Consider the following 25,850-nt stretch of genomic DNA (forward strand, 5'->3'; position numbering starts at 1 on the left):
ACAGAACAATTTTTTACAAGAACACACAACACAGCTGTCTAAATCACCTCCCACTCCTCTTCGAGTTCTTCACCACTGAGAGAGCCTGTGTTGGCGCGATTTCTTCCGGCGCTGTGCGGCAGGGTCTTGGTGAGCCGCTGGGTCAGGGCACCATTTGGGGTAACGGCCCAGACCTCATCCATGGGAGTCACTGCAACAAAGAAACAAAGTTTACTACTCAGAACTTCAGGTAAAAGCTTACTGTAAGAGAAAAGTAAGCTTTATAACCAATGTGCCTGCATAGTCTGCATCTGATGTCTTTAATAGTTCATACAGTAAAACATACATAATCTTTAATAGTATATGTTATAGTGATATATCAAAATAACTCAGAATAAATATTATGTATTATTATTACAAATGAATAAACTTCATAGAGGTTGTGAATGTACACATATTCACCCATCTTACTATTAAAAAACATCTAATTCACAAAGTACAGTGACAAGAAGCCCTTTTTAATAAAAGCAGTATGAAATCCTATCCAGATGAGCAAAGTTGCTAGGCTAGTACTGAACAAAAACGAAGTGGCAAACAAAAACGGTCCTCCCAGGCAAAATCAAATTTTATAATGCTGGAAAACCTTCAAACCGCGAAGCATTAAAAAAGCTGCCGTGCTAAAGTTCCTATTAAAGCTACTAAAATCCAAGCCGCATTATTTTGTAAGCTTTTACAGAGTTTTCACCCCAGTAGCCCTTTAACCACTCACCCGTTAGCCAGTTGATCACACCTGGCACCTTCTTCCAGTAGTCTCCAGCTGGGTTCTTTTCTGAAATCCCATATCGCCGAGCCATCTCACCATTGGGACAGCGCACCCATGCAGTTCTTGTGCTGAGAACTAACTGACTAGCCTGGAGTCCTGCAGCACAGAGAGGCCATGTTACAAATGTGACACTCAACATATTTTATGATTAGAGTTTTCTAATTATGTCCTCAATCCTGAACATTTTCTGGAGTGACCTGCCCCAACCTGCATTCCTTCAAATATGAATCATGGTTAATATACCATACCATTGGTTACAGTGTATGTTTGAGTTTCTTTTGTTTTCTACTGTAAAAAACTTGATATTCTACTGCATGTGGATGTTATGTGGATGAAAGTTGAGTACATGACACAAAATAAAACAATGTTGTAACATTAACAAATGTTGTAACATTAACAAAGTAACATTAACAAACGATTAGATGAGATTTTTACCTAAAATATACTTATAGTAAATTGTTCTTATTGAGTTTTTGTTGAAATTAGATAATTAATTTAATTTTATAATTAATAATTCTATTTTTATTAATAAAAGTATACATAAAATACCGTACAGTGTGTAATCATACATTTATACGAGACAAAGAACGTGTAGCGTTGTGTACGAAATTGCGGTGCTGGAATGCTGAAAATCTACAATTTACGGCTGGAGGAACAAGTCTGGCCAATCGGAATGGCCCATTCATTTAATCTGGGTTGTGACTGGCTCTGACGTTAAAAAAAAAAAAAAAAAGACCAGAGTTGAAGACATACGTCACCAGATTTATACAATGAAAATAAGGAATGCCATGACGTGTATCTTTAACTCAGCCCCTTTTTTGACTTCATAGGACTCTTCCACCAATAAACAAACAGAGAAACTATGCATAGGCTACGCTACAGTACTGTACAGTACTCACTATAAATGTGATATTTTACAAATTTACACAAAATACATCTCGCTATATTCTTGCAATTGATGTCTTTGTGTGTTTAAAGAGTGTGGGAGGATAATTTATGGCTTAAACAGTAAAAAAGAAACGCGATAAATGGGAGACGACTGTATTTATAGACCCCCAGGGCCCCACTCTGATTTCATCACAGATCTTGCTACGTCTTGAGTCAAAACATTAATTGTTGGTGACTTTAATATTAATTTTGATGATCAGGAAGACTCCTTAAGAACAACAGCATTCTAGATTTAGTAGGAATTAATCAAAAAGTATAGGACCAACTCATAGTGGTAGACACACTCTTGGCTTAATAAGAAAAAAATATAGTCATAATCTCCAAAGTCTGAACCTATTTCAGATAATGATCTGTAATAATCCAGTATCTAATTAATGATCTAATGACCTTATTTTCTTTAAAATATGCCTCAGTCATAGCATTAATACCTCGCGTATACCTAAGCGTACATTCACTTCAACTACAGCAGGGAGTTTTATCAATAATCCTCTGGAACTGTCAACATAAATTAGATCTCCCTCTGACCCCACAGAGCTCGACTGGGTCACTGAATGTCTCGAATCAACGTTCTGTTACACTCTAGATGATGTAACTCCCCTTAAAGCAAAATGATCAGAGGGAAAATATTAGCACTGTGGTATAATGATCATATGCACACCTTAAAACAAACCACTCGGAAATGAGAACGGAAATAACGTCAAACCAAATTGACAGTATTTAAAATAGCATGGAGAGCCTTCTAAATTATAGAAAAGCCCTTAGTGCTGCTGATCAGCATATTTCTCCACCCTCATAGAAAATAACAAGCATAATCCTAGATTTTTATTCAGTTCTGTAGCAAAATGAACAGGAAATAAAAGCACTGCACTTACATGCACACCGTCAATAGGTAGTAATGATTGAATGAACTTTTTTAATTATAAAGTTGAAAACATCAGGCAAAAAAATCCAAACGATTATTATAAATTTAAACTATTTTACCCAGTAGACAGCACTGTAATTATAACAATCAATTACAAAGCTTTACTCCTATTCAAGATAATTTAATTTCCTCATCAAAATCAACTTTTCTCGATTCCTTGCCTACAAGTTTCAGATAATTCCAGATGTAATTGAACCTAAAGCACTGGTTATGTACCTAAATCATTCAAACTGACAGTTATCAACCCCCTAATTAAGAAACCTGACCGTGACAATTGTCAGCTGTCCAACTACAGGACAATATCAAATCTCCCCTTTATCTCCAAGATTTTAGAAAATGTTGTAGCACAGCAGTTCTGCTCACTGCTCATCTACTTAGGAATAACATTTTTAAAATGTATTTAAAAAAAAAATTTAAGCCTCATCATAGCACAGAGACAGCGCTAGTTAAAGTGGTAAATGACCTGTTATTAGCTTCTAATCAGGGTTGTGTCTCCCTACTTGCTTTGCTCGACCTTAGTGCAGCTTTTAAAACCATTGATCATACTACCCTCCTTGCTAGACTAGAAAATGTTGTTGGAATAAAGGGAACAGCTCTCTTCTGGCATAATTCAGAAGTAGTAAAGTCTTATCTGACTGATTGCTATCAGTTTGTTTATGTAAATGGTGAGTTCTCCACACTCTCTAAAGTAAAGTTTGGTGTTCTGCAAGGATCCGTTTTAGGCCCATTGCATTTCTCTTTATATACTGTATGAATGCAGCCTCTGGGTGAAATTATACATAAACATGGTATTAGCTTCCATTGCTATGCTGATGATACACAGTTGTATATTTCAGCAAAGCCAGATGAGAGAGATCGGCTTAACAATGTTGAGGAATGTGGACATTAGACAGTGAATGCTTGATACCTTCCTTTTGCTCAACTCGGATAAGATGGAAGAACTTTAACTAGGACCACATGCAGCTAGAAGTAAAAAGACAAAGACCCTAGTGTGATTATTAACTATAGACTTTGAGGTCTGTGTGATTAACATTACCAGGATGGCCTTCACCTTAGAAATATTGCTAAATTAGAAATATGATGTTGTTACAGGATGCAGAAAAACACGGTCAACACTGAGTCCCAATTAATCTTGCATTGATTATAAAATACTACTGCTGATGTATGAAGCACTTAAAAGTTTTCGCGCCGCAGTATCTGAGTGAACTTCTGTACCAATATGATCCCCCACACCTAATTAGATCAGAAGGTGCAGGCTATTTGTTGGTACCTTCAATAACAAAGACTACAGCAGGGGGCAGAACTTTCTCTTATAAAGCACCACAGTTATGGAACAGCCTTCCAATTAGTGTATGGGGACACAGACACAGTCTCAGTCTCAGTGTTCAAGGCTAAAAACATGTTTATTTAGTCGAGTATTTTAGCAGATTTTTCTTAGGTAAAGGAGCAGATCTAGAGGGATCATCGAGTGTTTGGTCAACTAGGATATTTGTATGCTGTCATCTCCTTACTCTCACATGGTGGTGTGGTGAGCCTCTCTTATCCCAGAGATCCCTCATGTTTGTGTTACCTTCTGGCTCTCCCTTTTAGTTATGCTGACATAGCGACTCTTGCTGGAATCCCCAACTGCACAGTATCCTTAACTTTTATACAACAATAAGGATTCTTTATTATTCATATCCTTCTCTCCCTGTCGCCCATCTTCTCTCTCTCTCTCTCTCTCTCTCTCTCTCTCTCTCAGTCAAGTTAAACATGCTCCTAAGGTTCCAGTGACCACTGTTCCTGCCCCTATCTTCTCCTTGGATCTGCCCACTTTGTCCTGGCCTGCCTCTGGATAGTGTTCTCTTCAATTGGAGGCGACTCTGTGCAGCAGAGGACGGTTTCTCATTAACGCCCTGGGGATCCATGAAATTACGGAGTAACACAGGAGCTTTAAGGATGAATTTGGACTGTAGTTAATGTCAACAGTCTGCTGACTCAGGACTACAGTTTGCATTTGATCAACATCACTACACACCTCAAAAGCATTTAGCTGTAGTTAATGGACATTTGTGCAACCCAGATGAGGATGGGTTCCCTCTTGAGTCTGGTTCCTCTCAGGTTTCTTCCTTATGCCATCTCAGGTTTTTTTTTTCTTACCACAGTCCCCACCGGCTCACTCATCAGGAACAAACTTACTTATAAAGAACATCTTGTTAATTTTTATCACCACATTAACTGTGTAAAGCTGCTTTGAAACAATTTTCATTGTTTAAAGTGCTACACAAATAAAATTAAAGTGAATTGAATCATTTTATCCTCTTTAATAATATTTGATATATGTTCTAAAGAGAGATGTACAGTAGATCTAATGAACACTGGTCTGTTTGTAAAACATTTCAGTAACTCTCTATACCCAGAGCTGGACCAATCAGTAGCCCAGGCTTCCAGGAAATCAGATGTGTTCAGGTTCAATACCTAGGAGGGGGAAAAAAAGCATAATGATTGCATACCAGGAATGTGCTCCCAGGCCGTCCCCACTGGCATCTCCTCTGTGATGCCAATGCGCACATGTACGTTACAGCGGCTGTCCAGAGCCCACAGCATGCGGTCGTTTGGATTGGTCTGAACGCGTACTAAGTGCACACCCATAGGCTGCTCCAGGCAACAAAACAACACACAAGAAACTGTTAGGCTGTAATGTAATTTTAGCCTTGTTCTTATTTGGACAGCTCAATAAATCATAGGATAAAACAAACATCACTTGTGTTTTAGTGTTTTAACTTCAGACTGGCCGGTTTACCTGCTCAGGTGGATCGATGCAGATCCAGGCTGGAAGCATCATGCTGGGGTTTAGCGGTTGTGTTCCCACTCTGAAATACACCATACCATTGGCGTCGCATGCCCACACATTCTGACTTCCACAGGAAAAACTCAGAAGCCTCACATGTCCTGTAAGTAAGAATAGTATCTTCAGGATCTCATACCCACAATTTTTGTGCACATTGCAACAGACCTTTAACTGATTCTATATACAGTCTCAGAAATTTCAACAATGAAAAGCAATTTGTGATAATCCAATTATAACCTTTTTGCACAAAAATGGGTTAGTGTCCATACCACCAGTGTGCATTACAGGGCTGAAAATTAGCGCCTGGTTTTTGCATCAAAATGCACTCCTTTAGTTTTTGCACATTTTCTTGTGTGCGAAATGTAATTAAAATGGATTTAATGTTTTTTTTTGTCTTTAATCTACACAAAGAAATCCTTACTTAACAAAGCAAAAACTAATTCATAATGATGGTATACCAGTAACGTGCTCCCAGGCTGTCGAGACTTGGTGATGCCAGTGCACACATGTACGTTACAGTGGCTGTCCAGAGCCCACAGCAAATGAGCTGCAAGGACAAATTCAGTTGCAATAAAAATAAATTATTGCACATTTATTAAAAATAAAAATTAATAATTCACATATTGGCTCTGGCACTCCAGTCAAGCTCAGGTGAATCCTGTTTGCTTTAATTAACCACCTAATGCAAATCCAACTAATTACACATGATTAAGTAAAACACCATTTCTAAAAGTTTCAGTCCTCTCCAGAGCAAAGTGTAAAATAAAGTTTTGAACCACTACAAAGACAAAACGTAACGTAAAGCGCCTCATCTTCTGAAAAGCAAGATGTGCTAATTAACTTACAACATATTTATGTTTAAAAAAATGGCTTGCGCATGGTTTTCAGCAGGTGAGAAAAGAAGAAAAATTGATAAAAAAGTATTAATGTCAAATACATAGAGCTCCTTAACGAAAGTAGAAACAGCTTCAGGCTACGATTGCGAAGGTTCACTTTTCATTCAGACCATCTGAAACATTTAAGAAGGACAATATAGGAGTGGAATTTGAGAATGCCTCTAAATGTCCTTGAGTGGCCCAACAAGAGCCCACAACCACACAGAACATCTGTGGTGATAGCTGAAGATGAAAGTTCACACAATATGCTCAACCAATGAACTTGAGAAGATCTTCCAGGAAGAATAAGAGAAACTGGTCAAATACAGATGTGCAAAGCTTGTTGATACTTTCCCAAGGAGCCATACTTACTTCCATCAGTGCTACTAGTGAATATAAAGGGTCTGAATGCTTATGTAAATCACTGATTTTTTTTATATTTGAGGTTTTGATGATTAATGCACTTGAAAAATATCCACAAGCATCTTTTTAACTTTTATCATTGTGAGTTATTGTGTGTTAAAATGAATTGAGCAATACAGTCACATGATGTTCCCTTGAATCTTTTAATTAATAGCAGCCAGTCCAAAGCGTATTTTGTAATACCAGGGTGACACATAATAAAACGTAGGTGCCTGATGTATGTTTAATCTCAAAGAACTGATCTGTATAACTGTCAGATTGAAAGAAGTGCATTGCCCTGGCTTGTCTTAATCAGAAAAAGATAGTGACTCTCGTCAGACTGGGATATGATTATATAGAGGCCTGCGTCACTACATCCAAAGCACAAGGATCTTCTCTGTTCATTCTTTACTTGTAGCTCTAGTACCAGCAAATCAATGCAGTAAGAACAGAGTTATGCCTTGATGAAAACAGTCAGTGTAAGTGCCTAAGACTGTGATTATGTCCCTGAACCTACAATGTCAATACATTCTGATCTGTCGCTCCACAGCAGACTTAGTAAACCTGACTTAAATGCTTAACTACTGGATCAATAGCAGTAATGCTGTTCAGCTGCAAATACTACATGAATAAGCAAAATGCATAAGATCATAGTGACCTTTAAAAGTTTTCCTTAGCACACAATACTTGTTTATTGAGTAAAGATGTTTTACATTCAAATATATTTAACTTCCATATGTATAAGCAAATAACTAAATATAATAATTAAAATTTAACATAACAAATATGTTCTTTAACAACAGAGTAAAACAATTTGGAATGGAGTTATTAATTCAACAAAATTAGACTTGCTAGTGTACTCAGCTCTTAAGACTGTACTGTATATTAAAGAGGGAACTCTGTGTACCATAACAGTTTCTGCATTCTAAAATTGTGCCTGCCGAGCTCATCTTTCAGCCTGCAACACGTCCACAACCAAAACAGGCAAGGCTACGGCTGACTCTATCACATGACTCCGTCTATTTGCACTCCCACCATTTTCACAGAGCGACACACAGAAACACTCTGCACGTAAACAAACACCGCACATACTATGGGGTGTTCTCGGGGTAACTGGAGTTTAAATCTTTTTCGAACTTCACTGTGAGTCTACTGAACCGTGAGATCTGTTTAGTCAGGAAAAAACTGAGCCAGCGTTTGTCAGGCATTCCAACCATAACACATGATTCGACTAGTTTGATCAGTTCACCTTAGTCGCTAAATCAACTCTCAAAGTCTGTAGTAAAAACCTGTAGCCACGCCAATCTTATCTGCAAAGGGCCAAAGTCCCCTGGATTGAGGTACAGAAGCACACTGGACTGTGTGTGAAACCTGAATGTATTTCTTTTAACAACCATGTTGATTAAGTCCACTGGTGCATTTCTTTAGTTTAGTAGAAGTTAGTTTGTTGATCCAGCATTCACAATTTAAGCACCAGCAACACTGCTTTGCTCTTTCTCAGCCTTTACCCTGACACTTTGCTGGCATGACGTATTAGTGTTATGCAAGAACCACCTGCTCATATAAAAATAAAGACATCTCTCAACAGCAGGTGCTCTTGATATATGAAACTGGCCCTCGCTGTCTGAGCATTTTAGTGACGTAGACTCCCACCTACCGCTACGTGCATGAAAAAAAACAGAGTACACAAAAGTTCTCATTCTAAAGCTAAAACTTGACAACGAAACATTAATACTGTAATATGTACACAAAGAGTTATTTTTAAAGGTAGCATCAGGAAAGCAGGTTAGATGCACACTGCAGTTTATCCACGACCTTAGACGTAATGGAAACTGGAGGTCTGTGTGGAAAGGAATGTTCTATATGGGTGACCTTGTTGCAAACAACCCAGCCTAAAGGACTTCACAAAAGGGCCATCCCAGACAATGTGTTAAAACATTCTGGATAGCGAGGAGTAGGGCTTGGCGATAAATCGATCTGTTTCAATAAAAATTGGTTTTCTCTTTAATGTCTGCCGACGCTCCCCTCTGGGCTCCCATAGTTTCGAACGAACTCAGCCACCCCGCCCCCCTCCTCCCGCGCGTTTGCTATAGAGATACACAAACAACATGGCAGCGAGCAGAGAAGAACTTGTTCCCAAGAAAAGTTAAGCAGCCGCATGTTGAAAATACACGGTTAAGCAGCCGCACTTTGTTTAGTGTTGCGCGTCCAATCATACACTTACGGTACAGGTGGTGGAAGCGACCAAAATACATGTAAAGGCGCTTCAGAACGGCGTTTCCGTTAAGAAACAGAAAAATCAGATCATTTAAATCACCATATTCAAACACTCATAAACAGTCATTTTACTGTGGATTTTTTCCGAAAAGTAAAGGCAAAATCACTCAAAACCTCAGGTGCATTTTCAATCATGTTCCACATTTAAACACTCATAAAACATTTTTCTTTGTAGGTTTGCTCATTTTATGTTATGTTACGTTCTATTTTCACAATTTACAAAGGCAGGGCCTGCCATCTTGTATTTTTGGCTTGTTGTTTCTGATTGCACTTTAACCCAAAGTGGGTTATAATCCCAGAAGGGTAAATAAACTTTATTTAATAATCGCAAATCGGATTTTTGGTGAAAAAATCTGGGATTTTTTTTTAGGCCATATCGCCCAGCCCTAGCTAGGAGTGGGTGTTAATGGACCACTCCCAGTCTGTTACCAATTAATTTACTACAAAAGGTGAAGGACAGGCTTATAGCATGTGCTGCTTCTTTAAAATAAACAGATAGCTCCGCATATAGAAGGCTGCAAATGATTTCAACAACATGTATGAATGTCTATGTACATTAACTTCAGTCAAACTGTTGACTCACCTAATAACTATCTTTAATGTAATCTATGAAGCTATTTTTAGTCTGATGCAGTTATAGGATTTCTATTAAGCCACAAACACACCCCAAGCCAACACCATAACCAACTGTTGCTGTCTTTACAACAAGCAAAAAACTGAATACATCTGCAATGCTTTGATGGCCTTTGCAAAGACATGGCTGTTTTTGCATTCCTCAATTCTAATTTAGCCCTGTGCGTGATCTACTGACGCAACTCTCTCACGGGGTGTGTGAGTGCATACCAAGCTGGCTGAGGTCAAGAGGTGTCCAGTGGAGACCAGTGGGGCAGTTGGCTGTGAGTGTGCGAATGTGGACACGCCCATGCTGATCCAGACCCACAGAGCATCTCTGCAGGCTGACAGCTGCACAATCTCCACATCTGCAGGCAGCTGGACAGTAAGTGGACGCATCTGCAGATCCTGGTCCCAAATGCAGAACAAGTCTTTCCTGCTCTGACCCAGCCAAAGAAAACTCCCTATGGAGATATGAAATTCAAAACAATGTACAATTAGGTGTCTAGCTAAATAGAAAGTCACTGTTGTGTTGTGTGGGCATTTGACTGGCATGGTTTGAGTCCACTTATCATGTTAGTGAAAATAATCAGTGCAAACAATACGTTTGATTTATCCTGTGACAAAACATTTCTATTCTGAAGCGAATGGTCTCTGGAAGGATAACAATATCTGATCCAAAGACCATGAACACTCACTGAACATTTAATGAGCATGAAATTGAATAAATCAAATTATGGACTCTATAGCAACCAGGTGTAAGAACTGTTAGAAGCGTATGATTGGCCAACTGTCATAATTAGGAAATGAGAAAATTCAAACAAAAAGAAGTTCAGATCCTCCTGAAAATCAAATTAAATTCTAAAAAGTTAAAATGTAAAAATCTATCTATCCATCCAAATGATATGTAATTATATACATTTCACAAATAAATCACATTCCAGCAACCATTTCAGTAGATCTTCTCAAAGGAGAATACTATAGAAATGAAACTTGGATATATTTTAGAGTAGTCAATGTGCAGCTTGTAGAGCAGTACAGATTTACTGTTTTTTAGTCCTCTAAAAATAACTCAACATACAGGCATTATTGTCAAAATCATTTTCAAAAAAAGTAAATAGACCCTAAGTGAACATGTCAAAACTGTGTTTAAAGTGTCAATATTTTGTGTGAGCACCATTGTTATCTTGCACTGCCTTCTTCTTCTTCTTCTTCCTCTTCTTCTTCTTCTTCTTTTTCTTCTTCTTTCGGCTGCTCCCATTAGGGGTCGCCACAGTGGATCATCCGTCTCCATACCCCACTGTCCTCTACTTCTGCCTCTTTCAACCCAACAACATGCATGTCTTCCCTCACCATATCAATAAACCACCTCCTTGGTCTTCCTCTTTTCCTCCTTCCTGGTGGCTCCATCATCAGCATTCTCCTACAGATATAACCAATGTCCCTCCTCTGCACATGTCCAAACCATCTCAATCTCGCCTCCCTCACCTTGTGTCCAAAACGTCCCACATGCGCTGTCCATCTAATAACTCATTTCTAATCCTGTCCATCGTCGTCACTCCCAACGAAAACCTCAACATCTTCAGCTCTGCTACCTCCAGCTCCACCTCCTGTCTTTTACTCAATACCACTGTCTCTAAACCATACAACATTGCAGGTCTCACCACAGTCCTATAAACTTTCACTTTCACTCTCGCAGATACTGTTCTATCACAAATCACTCCTGCCACTCTTCTCCACCCACTCCACCCTGCCTGCACTCTTTTCTTTACTTCTCTAACACACTCTCCATTACTTTGCACTGTTAACCCCAGGTACCTGAACTTCATGATCTCCACTTCTCCACCACTTCTCCCTGCAACCGCACCACTCCACTGCCCTCCCTCTCATTCACACACATGTACTCCGCCTTACTCCTACTGACTTTCATTCCCCTTCTCTCCAGCATGTACCTACACCTCTCCAGGCTCTTCTCAACCTGCTCCCTACTCTCACCACAAATCACAATATCATCCACAAACATCATAGTACACGGAGACGCCTGTCTGTCAACCTGTCCATCACCACAGCAAACAGGAAAGTGCTCAGAGGCGATCCTTGACGCAGTCCAACCTCCACCTTGAACCAGTCTGTTGTTCCTACTGCACACTTCACTGCTGAAACACATCTTCCTGTGACGTGGCTTCCTGTTGTGTACTGTTTGCCAGGAATTTTGTGTCTGTATCTGTGTTTAAACTTTTACAGTTCGTTTTTTTCTCTCTCTCTCTCATCGCTTTAAAATTTCTAAATATTGTTTTGATTTCCTGCATCCTCTACTTTCCGTTGGCTCAGGTTCTTCTCTATTTTTCTTTTGGAGAGCTTTATGCCATATTTCAGGGTTTGAAAGCAGTGAGTGAAGGCCATTCCCATCAGAACTAAGAGCACACTACAGTAACCACATTAAGGTACGTAATTTTTCTGCTATGGCGAGTTAAGGAGGTGGAAGCCGAAGTAATTGCAAATAAAGTTTATTGAGAATACTCAGGAGATAATCCACCAATACTTGTAGCGAAGCAGTAATATCCAGTGGTGCACTCCGGGAGCGCCGTCCACAAAGTTCTGTGAAAGCAGAGACAGTTCGTATAGAGAATCCACGGATCCGCGCTATGGAAAGCGCATCGCTGGGTAGCAACGGATAAACATGGTGCAGACAGCGTGAACATGGAAAACAGCAGGATCGAGGTAATCCGGGGTGCTGTTGAGAGAATGCGGAGTCCGAGAAGAAGGGTACGTAGCGGGATACGTGTACGCGATTACACAGACCGCCATGAACCAACACATACGATCATGCACAAACAATAACGGACCGCGAGTGTGTGGAGGTGAGGGGCTTAAATAGGAGATGGGATGAGTGAGTGAATGAGAGTCAGGTGTGTGTGATCAGCATGACTGCGAGGAGCTCCGTGCGACGAATTATATACATAACAAAAAAGTGTGAAACAACTGAAAATATGTCATATTGTAGGTTCTTCAAAGTAGCCACCTTTTGCTTAGATTACTGCTTTGCACACTCTTGGCATTCTTTTGATGCCTACTTTGAAGAACCTACAATATGACATATTTTCAGTTCACTTTTTTGTTATGTATATAATTCCACATGTGTTAATTCATAGTTTTGATGCCTTCAGTGTGAATCTACAATTTTCATAGTCATGAAAATAAAGAAAACTCTTTGAATGAGCAGGTGTTTCCAAACTTTTGGTCTGTACTGTATATATATATATATATATATATATATATATATATATATATATATATATATATATATATATATATATATATACACACACACACACACACACACACACACGCACACATACAGTGGGTACGGAAAGTATTCAGACCCCCTTAAATTTTTACTCTTTGTTATCTTGCAGCGATTAGCTAAAATCATTTAAGTTAATTTATTTTCCTCATTAATGTACATAGCACCCCATATTGACAAAAAAACACAGAATTGTTGACATTTTTGCAGATTTATTAAAAAAGAAAAACTGAACTATCACATGGTCCTAAGTATTCAGACCCTTTGCTGTGACACTCATATATTTAACTCAGGTACTATCCATTTCTTCTGATCATCCTTGAGATGGTTCTACACCCTTATTTGAGTCCAGCTGTGTTTGATTATACTGATTGGACTTGATTAGGAAAGCCACACATTTGTCTATATAAGACCTTACAGATCACAATGCATGTCAGATCATATGAGAATCATGAGGTCAAAGGAACTGCCTGGAGAGCTCAGAGACAGGATTGTGGCAAGGCACAGATCTGGCCAAGGTTACAAAAAAATGTCTGCTGCACTAAAGGTTCCTAAGAGCACGGTGGCCTCCATAATCCTTAAATGGAAGACGTTTGGGACGACCAGAACCCTTCCTATAGCTGGCCGCCCGAAGAACCCAAAGATCACTGTGGCTGAGCTTCAGAGATGCAGTTGGAGATGAGAGAAAGTTGTAGAAAGTCAACCATCACTGCAGCCCTCCACCAGTCGGGGCTTTATGGCAGAGTGGACCGACGGAAGCCTCTCCTCAGTGCAAGACACATGAAAGCCCTCATGGAGTTTGCTAAAAAAACACCTGAAGGACTCCAAGATGGTAAGAAATAAGATTCTCTGGTCTGATGAGACCAAGATAGAACTTTTTGGCCTTAATTCTAAGCAGTATGTGTGGAGAAAACCAGGCACTGCTCATCACCTGTCCAATACAGTCCCAACAATGGAGCATGGTGGTGGCAGCATCATGCTGTGGGGGTGTTTTTCAGCTGCAGGGACAGGACAACTGGTTGCAATTGAGGGAAAAATTAATGCGGCCAAGTACAGAGATATCTTGGACGAAAACATTCTTCCGAGTGCTCTGGACCTCAGACTGGGCCGAAGGTTTACCTTCCAACAAGACATTGACCCTAAGCACAAAGCTGAAATAAGAAGGAGTGGCTTCACAACAACTCCGTGACTGTTTTTGAATGGCCCAGCCAGAGCCCTGACTTAAACCCAATTGAGCATCTCTGGAGAGACCTAAAAATGGCTGTCCACCAACATTTACCATCCAACCTGACAGAACTGAAGAGGATCTGCAAAGAGGAATGGCAGAGGATCCCCAAATCCAGGTGTGAAAAACTTCCCAGAAAAACTCACGGCTGTATTAGATCAAAAGCGTGCTTCTACTAAATACTGAGCAAAGGGTGTGAATACTTAGGACCATGTGATATTTCAGTTTTTCATTAACTTAAATTAACTTCAATGATTTTAGCAAATGGCTGCAATATAACAGAGTAAAAAATGTAAGGTTAGTTATAAGGGTTTGCTAAGGGGTTAAAAAATGTCACTGTAATGATATAGTAATAAAATCTGAATAAGTCTATTACATTTCCATTAAAGGTTATTTCAAAATAATAACAAAGACACACAGATATTATTTTGAAATAACCTTTCATGAAAATATACAGTAGACATGTAAACTTAACACATGAACTGTATGACAATTAAAGTAAATGGAGTTTTAGAAAATAGAAAAAAAAACAGTTTTTACAGCCTTCATTAGAATCTAAATTATTCAGCTTGCAATGAAAAATAAGGAAATATGCACATACCCTCTTTGGCTGGAACTGCTGAGGAAAATACAAATGCCCACTTAGTTGCAGATGCGAGGCCTCTGGGTGCAACAGTTCTCCAATATGTCCCTGAAAGAACATTGAAAAAGAAATAGGATTTGAAAAAAAAAAAAAACACACACACACACACACACACACACACACACACACACACACACAGAAGAAATATTAAACACATCAAAAGCTAAAAATGTCTACCACTAATAATCTGCATGTGTTTTTGCTGAATTATAGAAGAAAGACATGCCAGAACTTCTGCTGGTCCTTTCCTGCTGTGTTCTCTATGTTCCCTAATCTATTAAGCTAAAAGCCTTGACAATCTTGACAATCAATGTTAAATGCTTAACTGCATAATGGGAAATTAGGAAAAAGAATCACACCAATAAGACTGCCTTTGGCCACGTGGAAGTCGTTGCGACCTGAGGCAATCCACACTCCACTTCGATTGGCACTGACCAGACTTGGGTGACACTGAGACTGCTGCCAGAGGAATGCCACGCGCAAACGCTCGGCAACCCGCTCCACAGGAGCCTTGGTAGCTGTGGCGACACTCTGCGTGGCCTGAATCAATGTCTGGAAGAGGCCACCCTGCTCGAACACTACATAATCTGTGATGCTCACCTATACAGGAGATCAGGTGTGTAAACATTGTAGTTAGTAAACAATAAATCATGTTGTCTTTCATTTATTTGTAACTTCTCAATTAAAACAGCAACTGTGTAAAATGTCTTAGGTGTTTTCCTTTTTCTTTTTATTCCAAGTATTAAAGCAGGAACACAGCTACACTACAGTTAGAAATATTACTGAGTTATTCCATAATTACATATAGAACTTATAACAAAAAAATAGCGGTTCTATTTCCAGGGTAGTCTTAAAGAATTTATTTATAAATGAGCATTTACTGAGAATCAGAATACCCTTTATTTACCAATGCTTTCAGAGATAAACAAACATATGGCACAATTTCTATGGTGCAATTCATGCCATAAGCCAATTCTATTCTAAGTCAAGTCAGCTTTACTGTCATTTTTAACAAAAACAAACAAATAAATAAATAATATTGTGGTTGGTAAATAGACACAGATGTTTTGATTGTATTACACATCATGTCACGTGTACCTGCCACCAGTGCTCGTCTTCACCCTGGGGTTTCTTTGCCGTGATCCCAGTTCTGAACCAAAGGCTACCACTGGTGTCCAAAGCCCACAGTGTGTTGTTCTCACCCAGAGCAATGCATATAGGCTCTAGACGCTGAATTTCACTGCGCACACACACACACACACACACACACACACACACACACACACACACACACACACACACACCGATTACAAGCAAAAGGAAATGATTAATGTTTTGCACTGGACAGATGTAAGCTCTTTATACACCAAATGACCAAATGTATGTGGACACCTGACCTTTGCCTCCATACACACCAAACAGCTGCCACTACAGTGGTGTGAAAAAGTGTGATCCTGATTCCTTTTTTTTTTTTTTTTTCGTGTTTTGCATGTTTGTCACACTTTAATGTTTCAGATTATTAAACTAATTTAAATATTAGTAAAAGATAACAGAAGTGAACACAACATGCAGTTTTTAAATAAAGGTTTTTATTATTGAGGGAAAACAAAATCCAAAACTACATGGCCCTGTGTGAAAAAAGTGTTTGCCCCCTAAACCTAATAACTGGTTGGGCCGCCCTTATCAGCAACAACTGCAATAAAGCATTTGCGATACCTTGCAATCAGCCTGTTACAGCGATGTGGAGGACTATTGGTCACTCATATATGCAGAATTGTTGTAATTCAGCCACATTGGTGGGTTTTCGTGCATGAACCACCTTTTTATGGTCATGCCACAGCATCTCAATAGGATTCAGGTCACTGACTAGGCCACTCCAAATCATTTTGTTTTTCTTCAGCCATTCAGAGGTGGACTTGCTGGTGTGTTTCGGATCATTGTCCTGCTGCAGAACCCAAGTTAGCTTTAGTTTGAGGCCACGAACAGATGGCCAGACATTCTTCTTCAGGATTTTTTGGTAAACAGCAGAATTCATGGTTCCATTTATCACCTTCCAAAAAGTTGTTTCCATTTTGGAAATCTGCAAAAATGACAATTTGACAATGACAATTTTTGCCCAGTCTCTTTCTTATGGTGAAGTCATGAACACTGACCTTAACTGAGGCAAGTGAGGCCTGCAGTTCTTTGGATGTTGTTGTGGGGTCTTTTGTGACCTCTTGGATGAGTTGTCACTGTGATCTTGGGGTAATTTTGGTCAGCTGGTCACTCCTGGGAAGGTTCTCCACTGTTCCATGTTTTTGCTATTCGTGAATAATGGCTCTCATTGTGGTTCACTGGAGTCCCAAAGATTTAGAAATGTCTTTATAACCTTTTCCAGACTGATAGACCTCAATTACATTCTTTCTAATTTGTTTCCCAATTTCTTTGGATCTCGGCATGAGGTCTAGCTTTTGAGAATCTTTTGGTCTACTTCACTTTGTCAGGCAGGTCCTATTAAAGAGATTTCTTTATTGTGAACAGGTGTGGCAGTAATCAGGTCTGGGTGTGGATAGAGAAATTGAACTCAGGTGTGATAATCCACCGTTTTAACAGGGGGCAAACACTTTTTCACACAGGGCCATGTAGTTTTGGATTTTGTTTTCCCTCAATAATAAAAACCTTCATTTAAATACTGCATGTTGCGTTCACTTGTGTTATCTTTTACTAATATTTAAATTAGTTTAATAATCTGAAACATTAAAGTTTGACAAACATGCAAAAAAACAAGAAATCAGGAAGGGGGCAAACACTTTTCACAGCATTGTAAGTTAGATATTTTCACTGACTGGATCTGAAGGATTCATGCACAAAGTAAGGTGCATAAAAGACATGGTTTGCAAGGCTTGTGTGAAACACTTGTGTCCTGTGAAGAATTCGGGCCTCAAACCCACTGAAATGAATAGGAACACTAGGCACCAGGCCTCCTCATTTAATATCAGTGCCCAGCCACACAAGCACACTTGTGAACAAACCCCAATCAGCTGTTACTGTTACATATACAGTTATTATGGAAACCTACAAGAGATGCATATATCGGCCACATTCTGAACCATGATAACAGTGTAATCAGACTCACGTCATCATCATATACAAATGTTATAACAGTGCTTTCTCCGGATTGTCAGTTCCACTGTAAAAACTCAGAATACAGACACAAAATGCACATAATTCAATTTCACTACAAGGAAGATATAATCAATAATCTAAAACAGCAGCAATTATGCACTATTTGCACTCGATTATGTCTGTTGCTCCCTTTAAGATAAGAAAGAAATGTGCTTTATACTTGTCACATGTACTTCACAGCACAGACAAATCTTTCTTCGCATATCCCAGTGATGGAGTCAAGCTCAGGGTCTGCCATGTTACAGCACTTCTGAAGCACAGAGTGTTAAGGGCCTTGCTCAAGGACCTCAAGAGTAATAGCTTGACAATACCTAGGTTACTGACCTTCCGACTTAACCACAAAGCTACCACCTCCCACTAATTACTATAGTATTATAGCCACTTTAGCATTTCAGGACAAAGTAGTTATAGGAGAGGTCTGGAGAGGGGTGAGGATACCTGACTTTGTCGTATTTCCACTGTTCGCCCTCTGCACAGTAGCTGCTGAGTCCCTCTCTGTAGAAGAGAACTCTCTGCTCACTCAGTGCCCATACCATGCTGCCCCGTGCTGCTATCTGTGCCATGGGACATGGGCAGTCCACCTTCACCGAGCGTGCACACGGCCGGTCCATGCTCAGCCCTGACACACACACGTTAAATGCTGTTCAGTATCTAATATATTTCAATTTAAAAATCTTTCCTTAAAGTCCACACTTAATAGAAATATATACACCATGCTATCTTATTACATATTAGCTTCTGATAGTGGATTGAATTAATTTTAATTAAAGGGTCAATAACTGGTCACACTACTGTAATGTCAGCACATGCCAAGCCCTGTTTGTAGTGATGTAGTGACAAGCCCTGTTTTGTAGTGATACCAAGCCCTGTCTGTAGAAATAGCTTACATAGCATACACATTCTTCTTTTTCAAGTTCCCTTACAGGCAAATACCTAGAAAAGCTTTAGATCCACTTGATGGTCCTTTATAGGTTGTCCTGTTTAGCAGGAAAAATATATAGTTGTATAAAAACACTAGTAGATTTTAAGAAACAAATTTATAGACTGGAGGCCTTAATTTGAAGAAGGTGCACAGAAGAATGTGGGGCAATTATTACAATTTTGAAAGGATTATGATGCAGTTAAAATGCAGTTATCAAAGAAAAGGGTAGCCATAGAATGTCATTCATTTTCTCCTAACACCTTATGTAAAATACACAGTGAAAAGATCACACACATTAAAACTTTTCAGAATCCTTTTAACATGTTATTCTGCCATGGGTTTTTCATATGGCAAAATTCAAGAAAATATAGAGCAATAAATTTTAAATGACCTTCCCACTGAAAAAGATCAGCTGATTACTATGCATACTTGCATATACATACATAATGATACATAGGTGTTGTAAAACATGTTAGTGAGAGCTTTTGCTTTCAATTTCAAAGATTTCAAATTCTATGTTCCAAAAGTGACTATTTTTTCCCTTATGTCAATGTAAATGATAGTCAGTATGACATTAACTGTGAAAAAAAAGATTTTTTGCAAATGAAAGCACAAAGGTATTATCTGTTGAATTATGAGAATAGGATGATATTCTGACAGCTAGTCAGTATATTCACAGGAACAATGTGGTTGGAGCTGGAGGCCAGAACAGAAATCTACTGCTGGGGATTTCCATAAAGAGAGCTACGAGACAGCTGGCACGACTGTGCTGAGAGCTGCTGTGCTTGATTACACACTGCAGAGTTATGTAAAGCACTGCCACAACACTCACACTGATCCTGATCAACTACACAGCAGCATGTAAAGCACTCTGAAACTAAGACTTTCTTCTTTCTTTCAGATCATGACTTCTCTAATTACAAAGATCCAAATGCCTAAAGTGTTTACATTTAGGGACAAAAAGTCTTTAAAGGAATTTTCAGTGCAGTGGATTTTGTGTTAAAAGAAGTCATACACCGCCATCTAATGGTCAACTAATTAAACACAATACATCCGATGTGCACACAGATAATGAAAAGTCTACACCCGTGTTAAAGCGACAGGCCATTCAAATTTGAAAAAAGGACCAAGCCAAGATATAAATGATCTTTTTTTCTCTATCTGCCCCCAAAAAAAAAACCCATAGAACTTACAAAGTGGCTGCATGAGCAAACACACCCTTTTATAAAGGGGCATGTGACTGTACTTTGAATGAACCAATCAAATCGAACTCTTGTTCAAATGTAATTACCATCCAGCTGTCATCAATCATTATTACCCTCAAATAAAGACCAGCTGTTTCTGTAACAGTTTCTTGATATTTTCTTGGTTTCATCTGTGTGCTGAAACTAATGTCCGCTTACCAGGCATGTGCAGGATCTCACTGTCAAAAGGAATTGAATTGTCAAAAATAGTAGAGAAAAAGGCCATCACAGTGACATTACCAAGAACAGGATGTCCCTCAAAAATAGATATAAGGACATGAATAAAACTTATCAGGGAGTTTGCAGAGATCTACAACAACATTAAAGGAAATGCAGACGTATCTGGCAAATACTACACACTCCCTGTATGTGACAACAATCTCTCATTGTTCACCTCATTGTCTGGGTTAAGTGGTGGAATGGAAGCTATTTCTCATGGAAAAACATCCAAGCCCACCTAAACTATTTGGCAAAATGCGTTTTAGTCTGATAAGGCTAAGGTAAAACTTTTCTGGACATAATAATGAAAGTTCTTAAAAAACGTGTAAACTTTTCATAGCTGTTCATTGGTCATTATTTAGATCTCAATTCTGACCTGGGACCATATGCTCAGAGCACACCCACCCCTCACAACCACCTCTTCACACTGCATTTAGAGACCTAAAAGAAGCCCAGTCCCAAATAAAAACCTCTAATATCAAGTTAAAGATTACAATGTGTCTTTGTGCTAGGATGGTTTGTATTCTATACAAATTACATTATGCTGTGGCCAGATAGAACCCACTCAAACAAGTGACCAACCTGTGTGTACATGTTATAATTCTGGTGCAAAAATGGTTGAAAATCTCTCAGTTTGGTTCAAATTAAAAAATAAGACAGCACAAATCACTTACTACAGCCTAAATATTTATTATATTGATACAAGAAAAACAGCTGATAGCATGGATGACTAGCACAAATTTACACAAATGCATGAAACACACATGCCTTAATTCAGGAGACCCTATTTGAGTGAAACACAACATCCACATCATCTCACCTGTCTGAAGATAAAGATCTCCGCTGGTGCGTATGATCCAGGCTGTGTCATCACTCAATGCTACAAACGAAGTCTCGTCCAGGGCTTTGTACCAGTGCCGTTTCCCCTTGATTGTCACTTTACCACAGGCATAGGCTGTCATAGACTTCTGTTCCACCTTCCACAGCAATGAGCCTAAGAGGACAAACACATTTCTACTTTATAACCCTTTACTACTAACGTTTTGTTTTACAGTTCCTGGAATCACAATTTCCTGATTTACCACTGTTTTCTAATAAACATTTATGTTTCTTTTATTACATTTTATTATTTGAGGTACCAAAAACTCATAAAACTTAAGTTGTCTAGGTGCCCCATATACAGCTCATTTAAACTCCAGTCTTTCAAAAGACTACACAATTTGTAACATAAAAGCCCTGCCATAAAGGAAAAGCTGAGAATCCCTACTTACCGGAAGGAGACAATGCCACCTGCTGGACATTCTCTTCATATTTCTGCCAGTTCAGGCTGCCGTTGGTGAGGCTGCTGCAGTACAGGACTCCTTTAAAGTCCAGGCACCAGATATGTCGCTCAGTCACTACCAGGCCGAGGATGCCACAGCCTGGCCCACTGTAACCCATCCAGCTCTCGGCAAACTGCACCCACAGCACAGAACAAGAACATCAAGAAGACCTCAGCTGTATCACTCAATGAAACATAAACAACACGATGAAACCACATGAAACAACCGACAGCGCTTTAAAGACCGCAAAATGTCTCTCGATGACCAGATGTATATCTTCTATTGCAAATGTTACAACCTGAACTAAAATGGATATAATTTATGATTATGCATTGTTTATTGTAACTAAAAAAAACAAAAAAAAACCCAATAATACTAAAATGTGCAATAGTAAAGACCAAATAAAAAAAAAAGAAAGAATAAATAATGACATAAACGTGATCATATACTATTCACACTCTCTGTAAAACTCCTCAGTTAGCTTTCTGATAAAAATTACATATCATTAGCACATCCTGTTGGGAAGACCAAACACCCTTCTATTGCACCATTTCCAGTTCTGGTGCTCACATGCCCATTGTAGGCATTGAGCTTCATTTCTTATTTTACATGTGATATGCTGAATTGTCTGTATTGGCCAAATTTTTCTCCAAACTCTTTCGAGAAAATGAAAGGGCAGAGATTCTCTGACAACTGTGCCTTATTTAAAAAAATGATGGTTTAGTGGCTGGCAACTTTATATCCTTGCCAGCCTTTTGGCTCTTTTATATAGTTATGCAAACACAGCAATTCTTGTCCTGATTACACTCTTAGCAGTGTACATACATTCTCTTAAGTTTTCATTCTCTCCTGCCCAATATCTCTCTCTCTCTCTCTCTCTCTCACTCTCTCTTATTAAACGTTTCCTCAGAGGCCCTCACTCCTTCTGCCCTACTGATTTGCCTGATCCTTTCTGTTCCCCATACTGGCATGGCGGCCCAGTCACCAAAAAATAACACTGCTGATGTGGACGCCTCGTGATCCTCGTGTCAGTTATTGAACAGTTAATAATTTGAGTTTGATATGACAGATTTAAAGTTACATTTGACATTTTTTACATTTTTACACAAGTGCTCACGCTAATCTCAAGTTTGTGACTATGGTTTGTGACATGGTTTTCTAAGAAACCAGTGGAATCATAATCATTGGGTGGAATTTCTTTATTGCACATGCGATTTGGGTGCACTTTACCTGGTCTGTCTTGTGTCGCATATCTTCCTGCTCTGTCTGATTCAGTGTAGATACCTGCAGGCCGGCATTACCGAGGCCATCCCCCTGACTGGCACTTGACAGTATTCCATGTGCATATATGTCCTCCTCGTCACTGGAGGGTGACAGCTCCGGCTCCGGCTCTGGCGAATAGGGAAGTGGCCTGATGGAATAGTATGGTAAATCCGAATCAAAGGTCCTTTCTGAATCATCTTTGGACTGAAGCTCTGGATCATGGATTTCACATGGCTCCTCCATGTCTGGCTTCTCATTAGCTGCATGCATGTAGGAGAAAGTGCACTCCAACAGCATGTCTACATCTGGCGTGCTTGTTGTTTGCTCCTTGCGTTCTCCAGTTTTGGCAGCATCACTGTAAACCTGGCAGTTTGTGTCTTGAAGACAGAGGGATGTGGGACATGAGAGCTGAGCTTCTTTGGTCAGAAAAGACACACTGCTCTCCTGATCCTGAATCTGGGGTTTATCTGAAATGTTCTGCATTAAAAATGTTTCAGTGTTGAGTGACTCTATATAAACAGAGCCCTCGTGTTCTGGCGAGTCGTTGCTCTGAAGGTCCAGGCTGCTGCACATGAGGCTTGTGTGATCTGAAGGGGGTTCGCTGGCAGGCGTTGGGAGGCCATCACTGTTTAGGCCATCCTGACTGTACATGCTCTCTGACCAGCTGCTGTGCTCGTTCACACAGTTCCCACTCTCTGTAAAAGCATATGAATTAGAAGTAGCAATTCTTTCTCTACACTATGAACGTGTTTCCTGTCTAATGGCAATATTGCATTCGTAGAGCTGCATACTGAATTGTATTTCAATCATAATCAAGATTTTTGTATTTCTAACACTTGAGCAAACACTGGGTGTAATTCGACCTTTAAACTTAGTTGTTTCTCTGTGAATAACCTGCTGAGATTGAGAACTAATACAGTGGAACCCGGTTATCTCGCCCTCGGTTAACTCGACAACCCTATTAAGTCGACGTTTTTGAAGTGGAACCGCCAAATTCTCGCTTTTTCTAAGCATTTTTTATCGGTTATGTCGACTTTTTTATGTCGCGGAACCCTGATATCTCGAGCACAAGGGGGGAAAAATTAGAAATTTGAACGTCAGTTATGTCGATCGGCACTGTGCAGCCGCAGAAGAACTCGCGAAAGTGGCGGAAAAATCAAACCTTACAGATACTACAGGTGTTTGTATTGTATACTGGTGAATCTCTGCTGTTAGTAAGTGCACATATGCATTTTTTTGTTAAATGTTATGCGATGAGCGGGGCGCGGCACTCCGCCTTCAACTCCTTACGGCGTCGCTCCTTACCGAGAGCCGTGCTCCTTACCGGCGCGAGCAGGGTAAGGAGCACGGCTCTCGGTAAGGAGCACGGCTCTCGGTAAGGAGCACGGCTCTCGGTAAGGAGTTGAAGCCGGAGCTTCAGAGAAAGCGGCCGAAAGCACCTGCCACGCCCCTTCACGTTCATGTTTGAGACTTTTCTGTCCCTCGTTTTGGTTTCGGGTTCGGTTTTGGATCTTCCGGGGTTTTTTTCCGGCTTCGCGCCGTGCCACCGGTCGCGGTATTTTTTAATTTCCATATTTTTCCATTCACAAACTCTCTCTCTCTCTCTCTCTCTCTCTCTCTCTCTCTCTCGTAAATTTTTTCGGACACTTTGCTTTGTGTGTTTGTGCGGATTACTTCAGCCTGATGGTCATAAGTTTTCAGAAACTTAGTTACTGTTTATTTTTCTTTTTTCCACATGTGGACTAAATGTGAGACGGCACTGTGCAGCCGCTGTTTTTTTTTTTTTTTTGAGCGATCTGTGTGTTTATAATGTTGGAGAATATAATAAAGGTTTGTATGGAGAATGGACGGTGGTTTGTATTGTATACTGGTAAATCTCTGCTGTTAGTAGGTGCACTTATGCCTTTTGTTGTTAACAAACGTATGTACATTTTTATAGCATGCCTTCATCAAACAAATCGCAGCAACGCTGTTGTGTAAAAAAACCTCCAAAAACACGTGCATGCACATTCTCATTTATTAACGCACATCATGTACATAAAGAAATTTCAAGCACGTTAATATATTGCCGCCATTTTGATTTTTGTTTATCTCGATCATCGGTTACCTCGATGCTTTTTGGCGATCCCCTAGGACATCAACATAACCGGGTTCCACTGTATATAAAATATATGTGTGCTGTCAAAAGTAAGGCATTAATAATGTGTTAATGCAAATTAATTTTAACAGCACACATTTTTTTTTATTAACGCCAGATTAATGCAGCAAGCATTTCGCTCTAACCAAGTTACGGTTTAGCGTGAAGGCAAGATAACACAGCCGCCTGCGAAAATGGCGGCGAGTACAGAGTCAACCAGTAGCAGGAAAATGTTTGCATCCCAATTCACGGATGAAGGTGAAATCAGCACAGTGAGCATAAACTGTATAATCCTCATCATGTGAAAATGGTACAGTTTAATTAAATGCTACTGTGTAAACTTTTTGTTTGTAACTTTTTTTATTGTAAAAACAATGCTGTATTATATATAACATAGATGTTTTAAGCATGGTTGTTAACTTTCCATCTGCAATTATCATTAAAAACAATACAACTGTTGATTTACACAAATTGCTCCACCTTGCGCACTCAAAAGCTGTTAGTATTATTATTTTTCTTTTTTTTTTTTTTAAAGATATTTAAGGAGAAATTCCCCATGCCCTCCTCAACAAGCAGCCACTTTAAGCTGTAAAATGTCTAAATTAAAAATATTTAATTTCAGTATCTAGCTTTTAAATTATACTCTGAATTAGGGTTTAATATAGTTATAATAAGCAAAACCTATTTTGTTTAATCCGATTAATTAACCAATTAAAAAAAAAAACAATCGTCCAATTA

The 25,850-nt window shown here is 39.3% G+C and overlaps 1 protein-coding gene across 1 annotated transcript in view; it reads right to left on the reverse strand.

Moving 5' to 3' along the window:
• Positions 1-25,850, reverse strand: part of tecpr2 (tectonin beta-propeller repeat containing 2) — a 38,112-nt gene that overhangs the window by 2,066 nt on the left and 10,196 nt on the right. Inside the window, 13 exon segments of the mRNA XM_046855381.1 lie at positions 48-190; positions 749-898; positions 5,165-5,306; positions 5,455-5,603; positions 9,900-9,992; positions 9,995-10,132; positions 14,799-14,888; positions 15,200-15,440; positions 15,939-16,080; positions 18,444-18,624; positions 21,211-21,384; positions 21,662-21,845; positions 22,943-23,670. Of these exon segments, the coding sequence (XP_046711337.1) occupies positions 48-190; positions 749-898; positions 5,165-5,306; positions 5,455-5,603; positions 9,900-9,992; positions 9,995-10,132; positions 14,799-14,888; positions 15,200-15,440; positions 15,939-16,080; positions 18,444-18,624; positions 21,211-21,384; positions 21,662-21,845; positions 22,943-23,670 (2,555 nt within the window).

The sequence above is a fragment of the Silurus meridionalis genome, chromosome 8, assembly GCF_014805685.1.
Source record: "Silurus meridionalis isolate SWU-2019-XX chromosome 8, ASM1480568v1, whole genome shotgun sequence".
In the NCBI taxonomy this organism is placed as follows: domain Eukaryota; kingdom Metazoa; phylum Chordata; class Actinopteri; order Siluriformes; family Siluridae; genus Silurus; species Silurus meridionalis.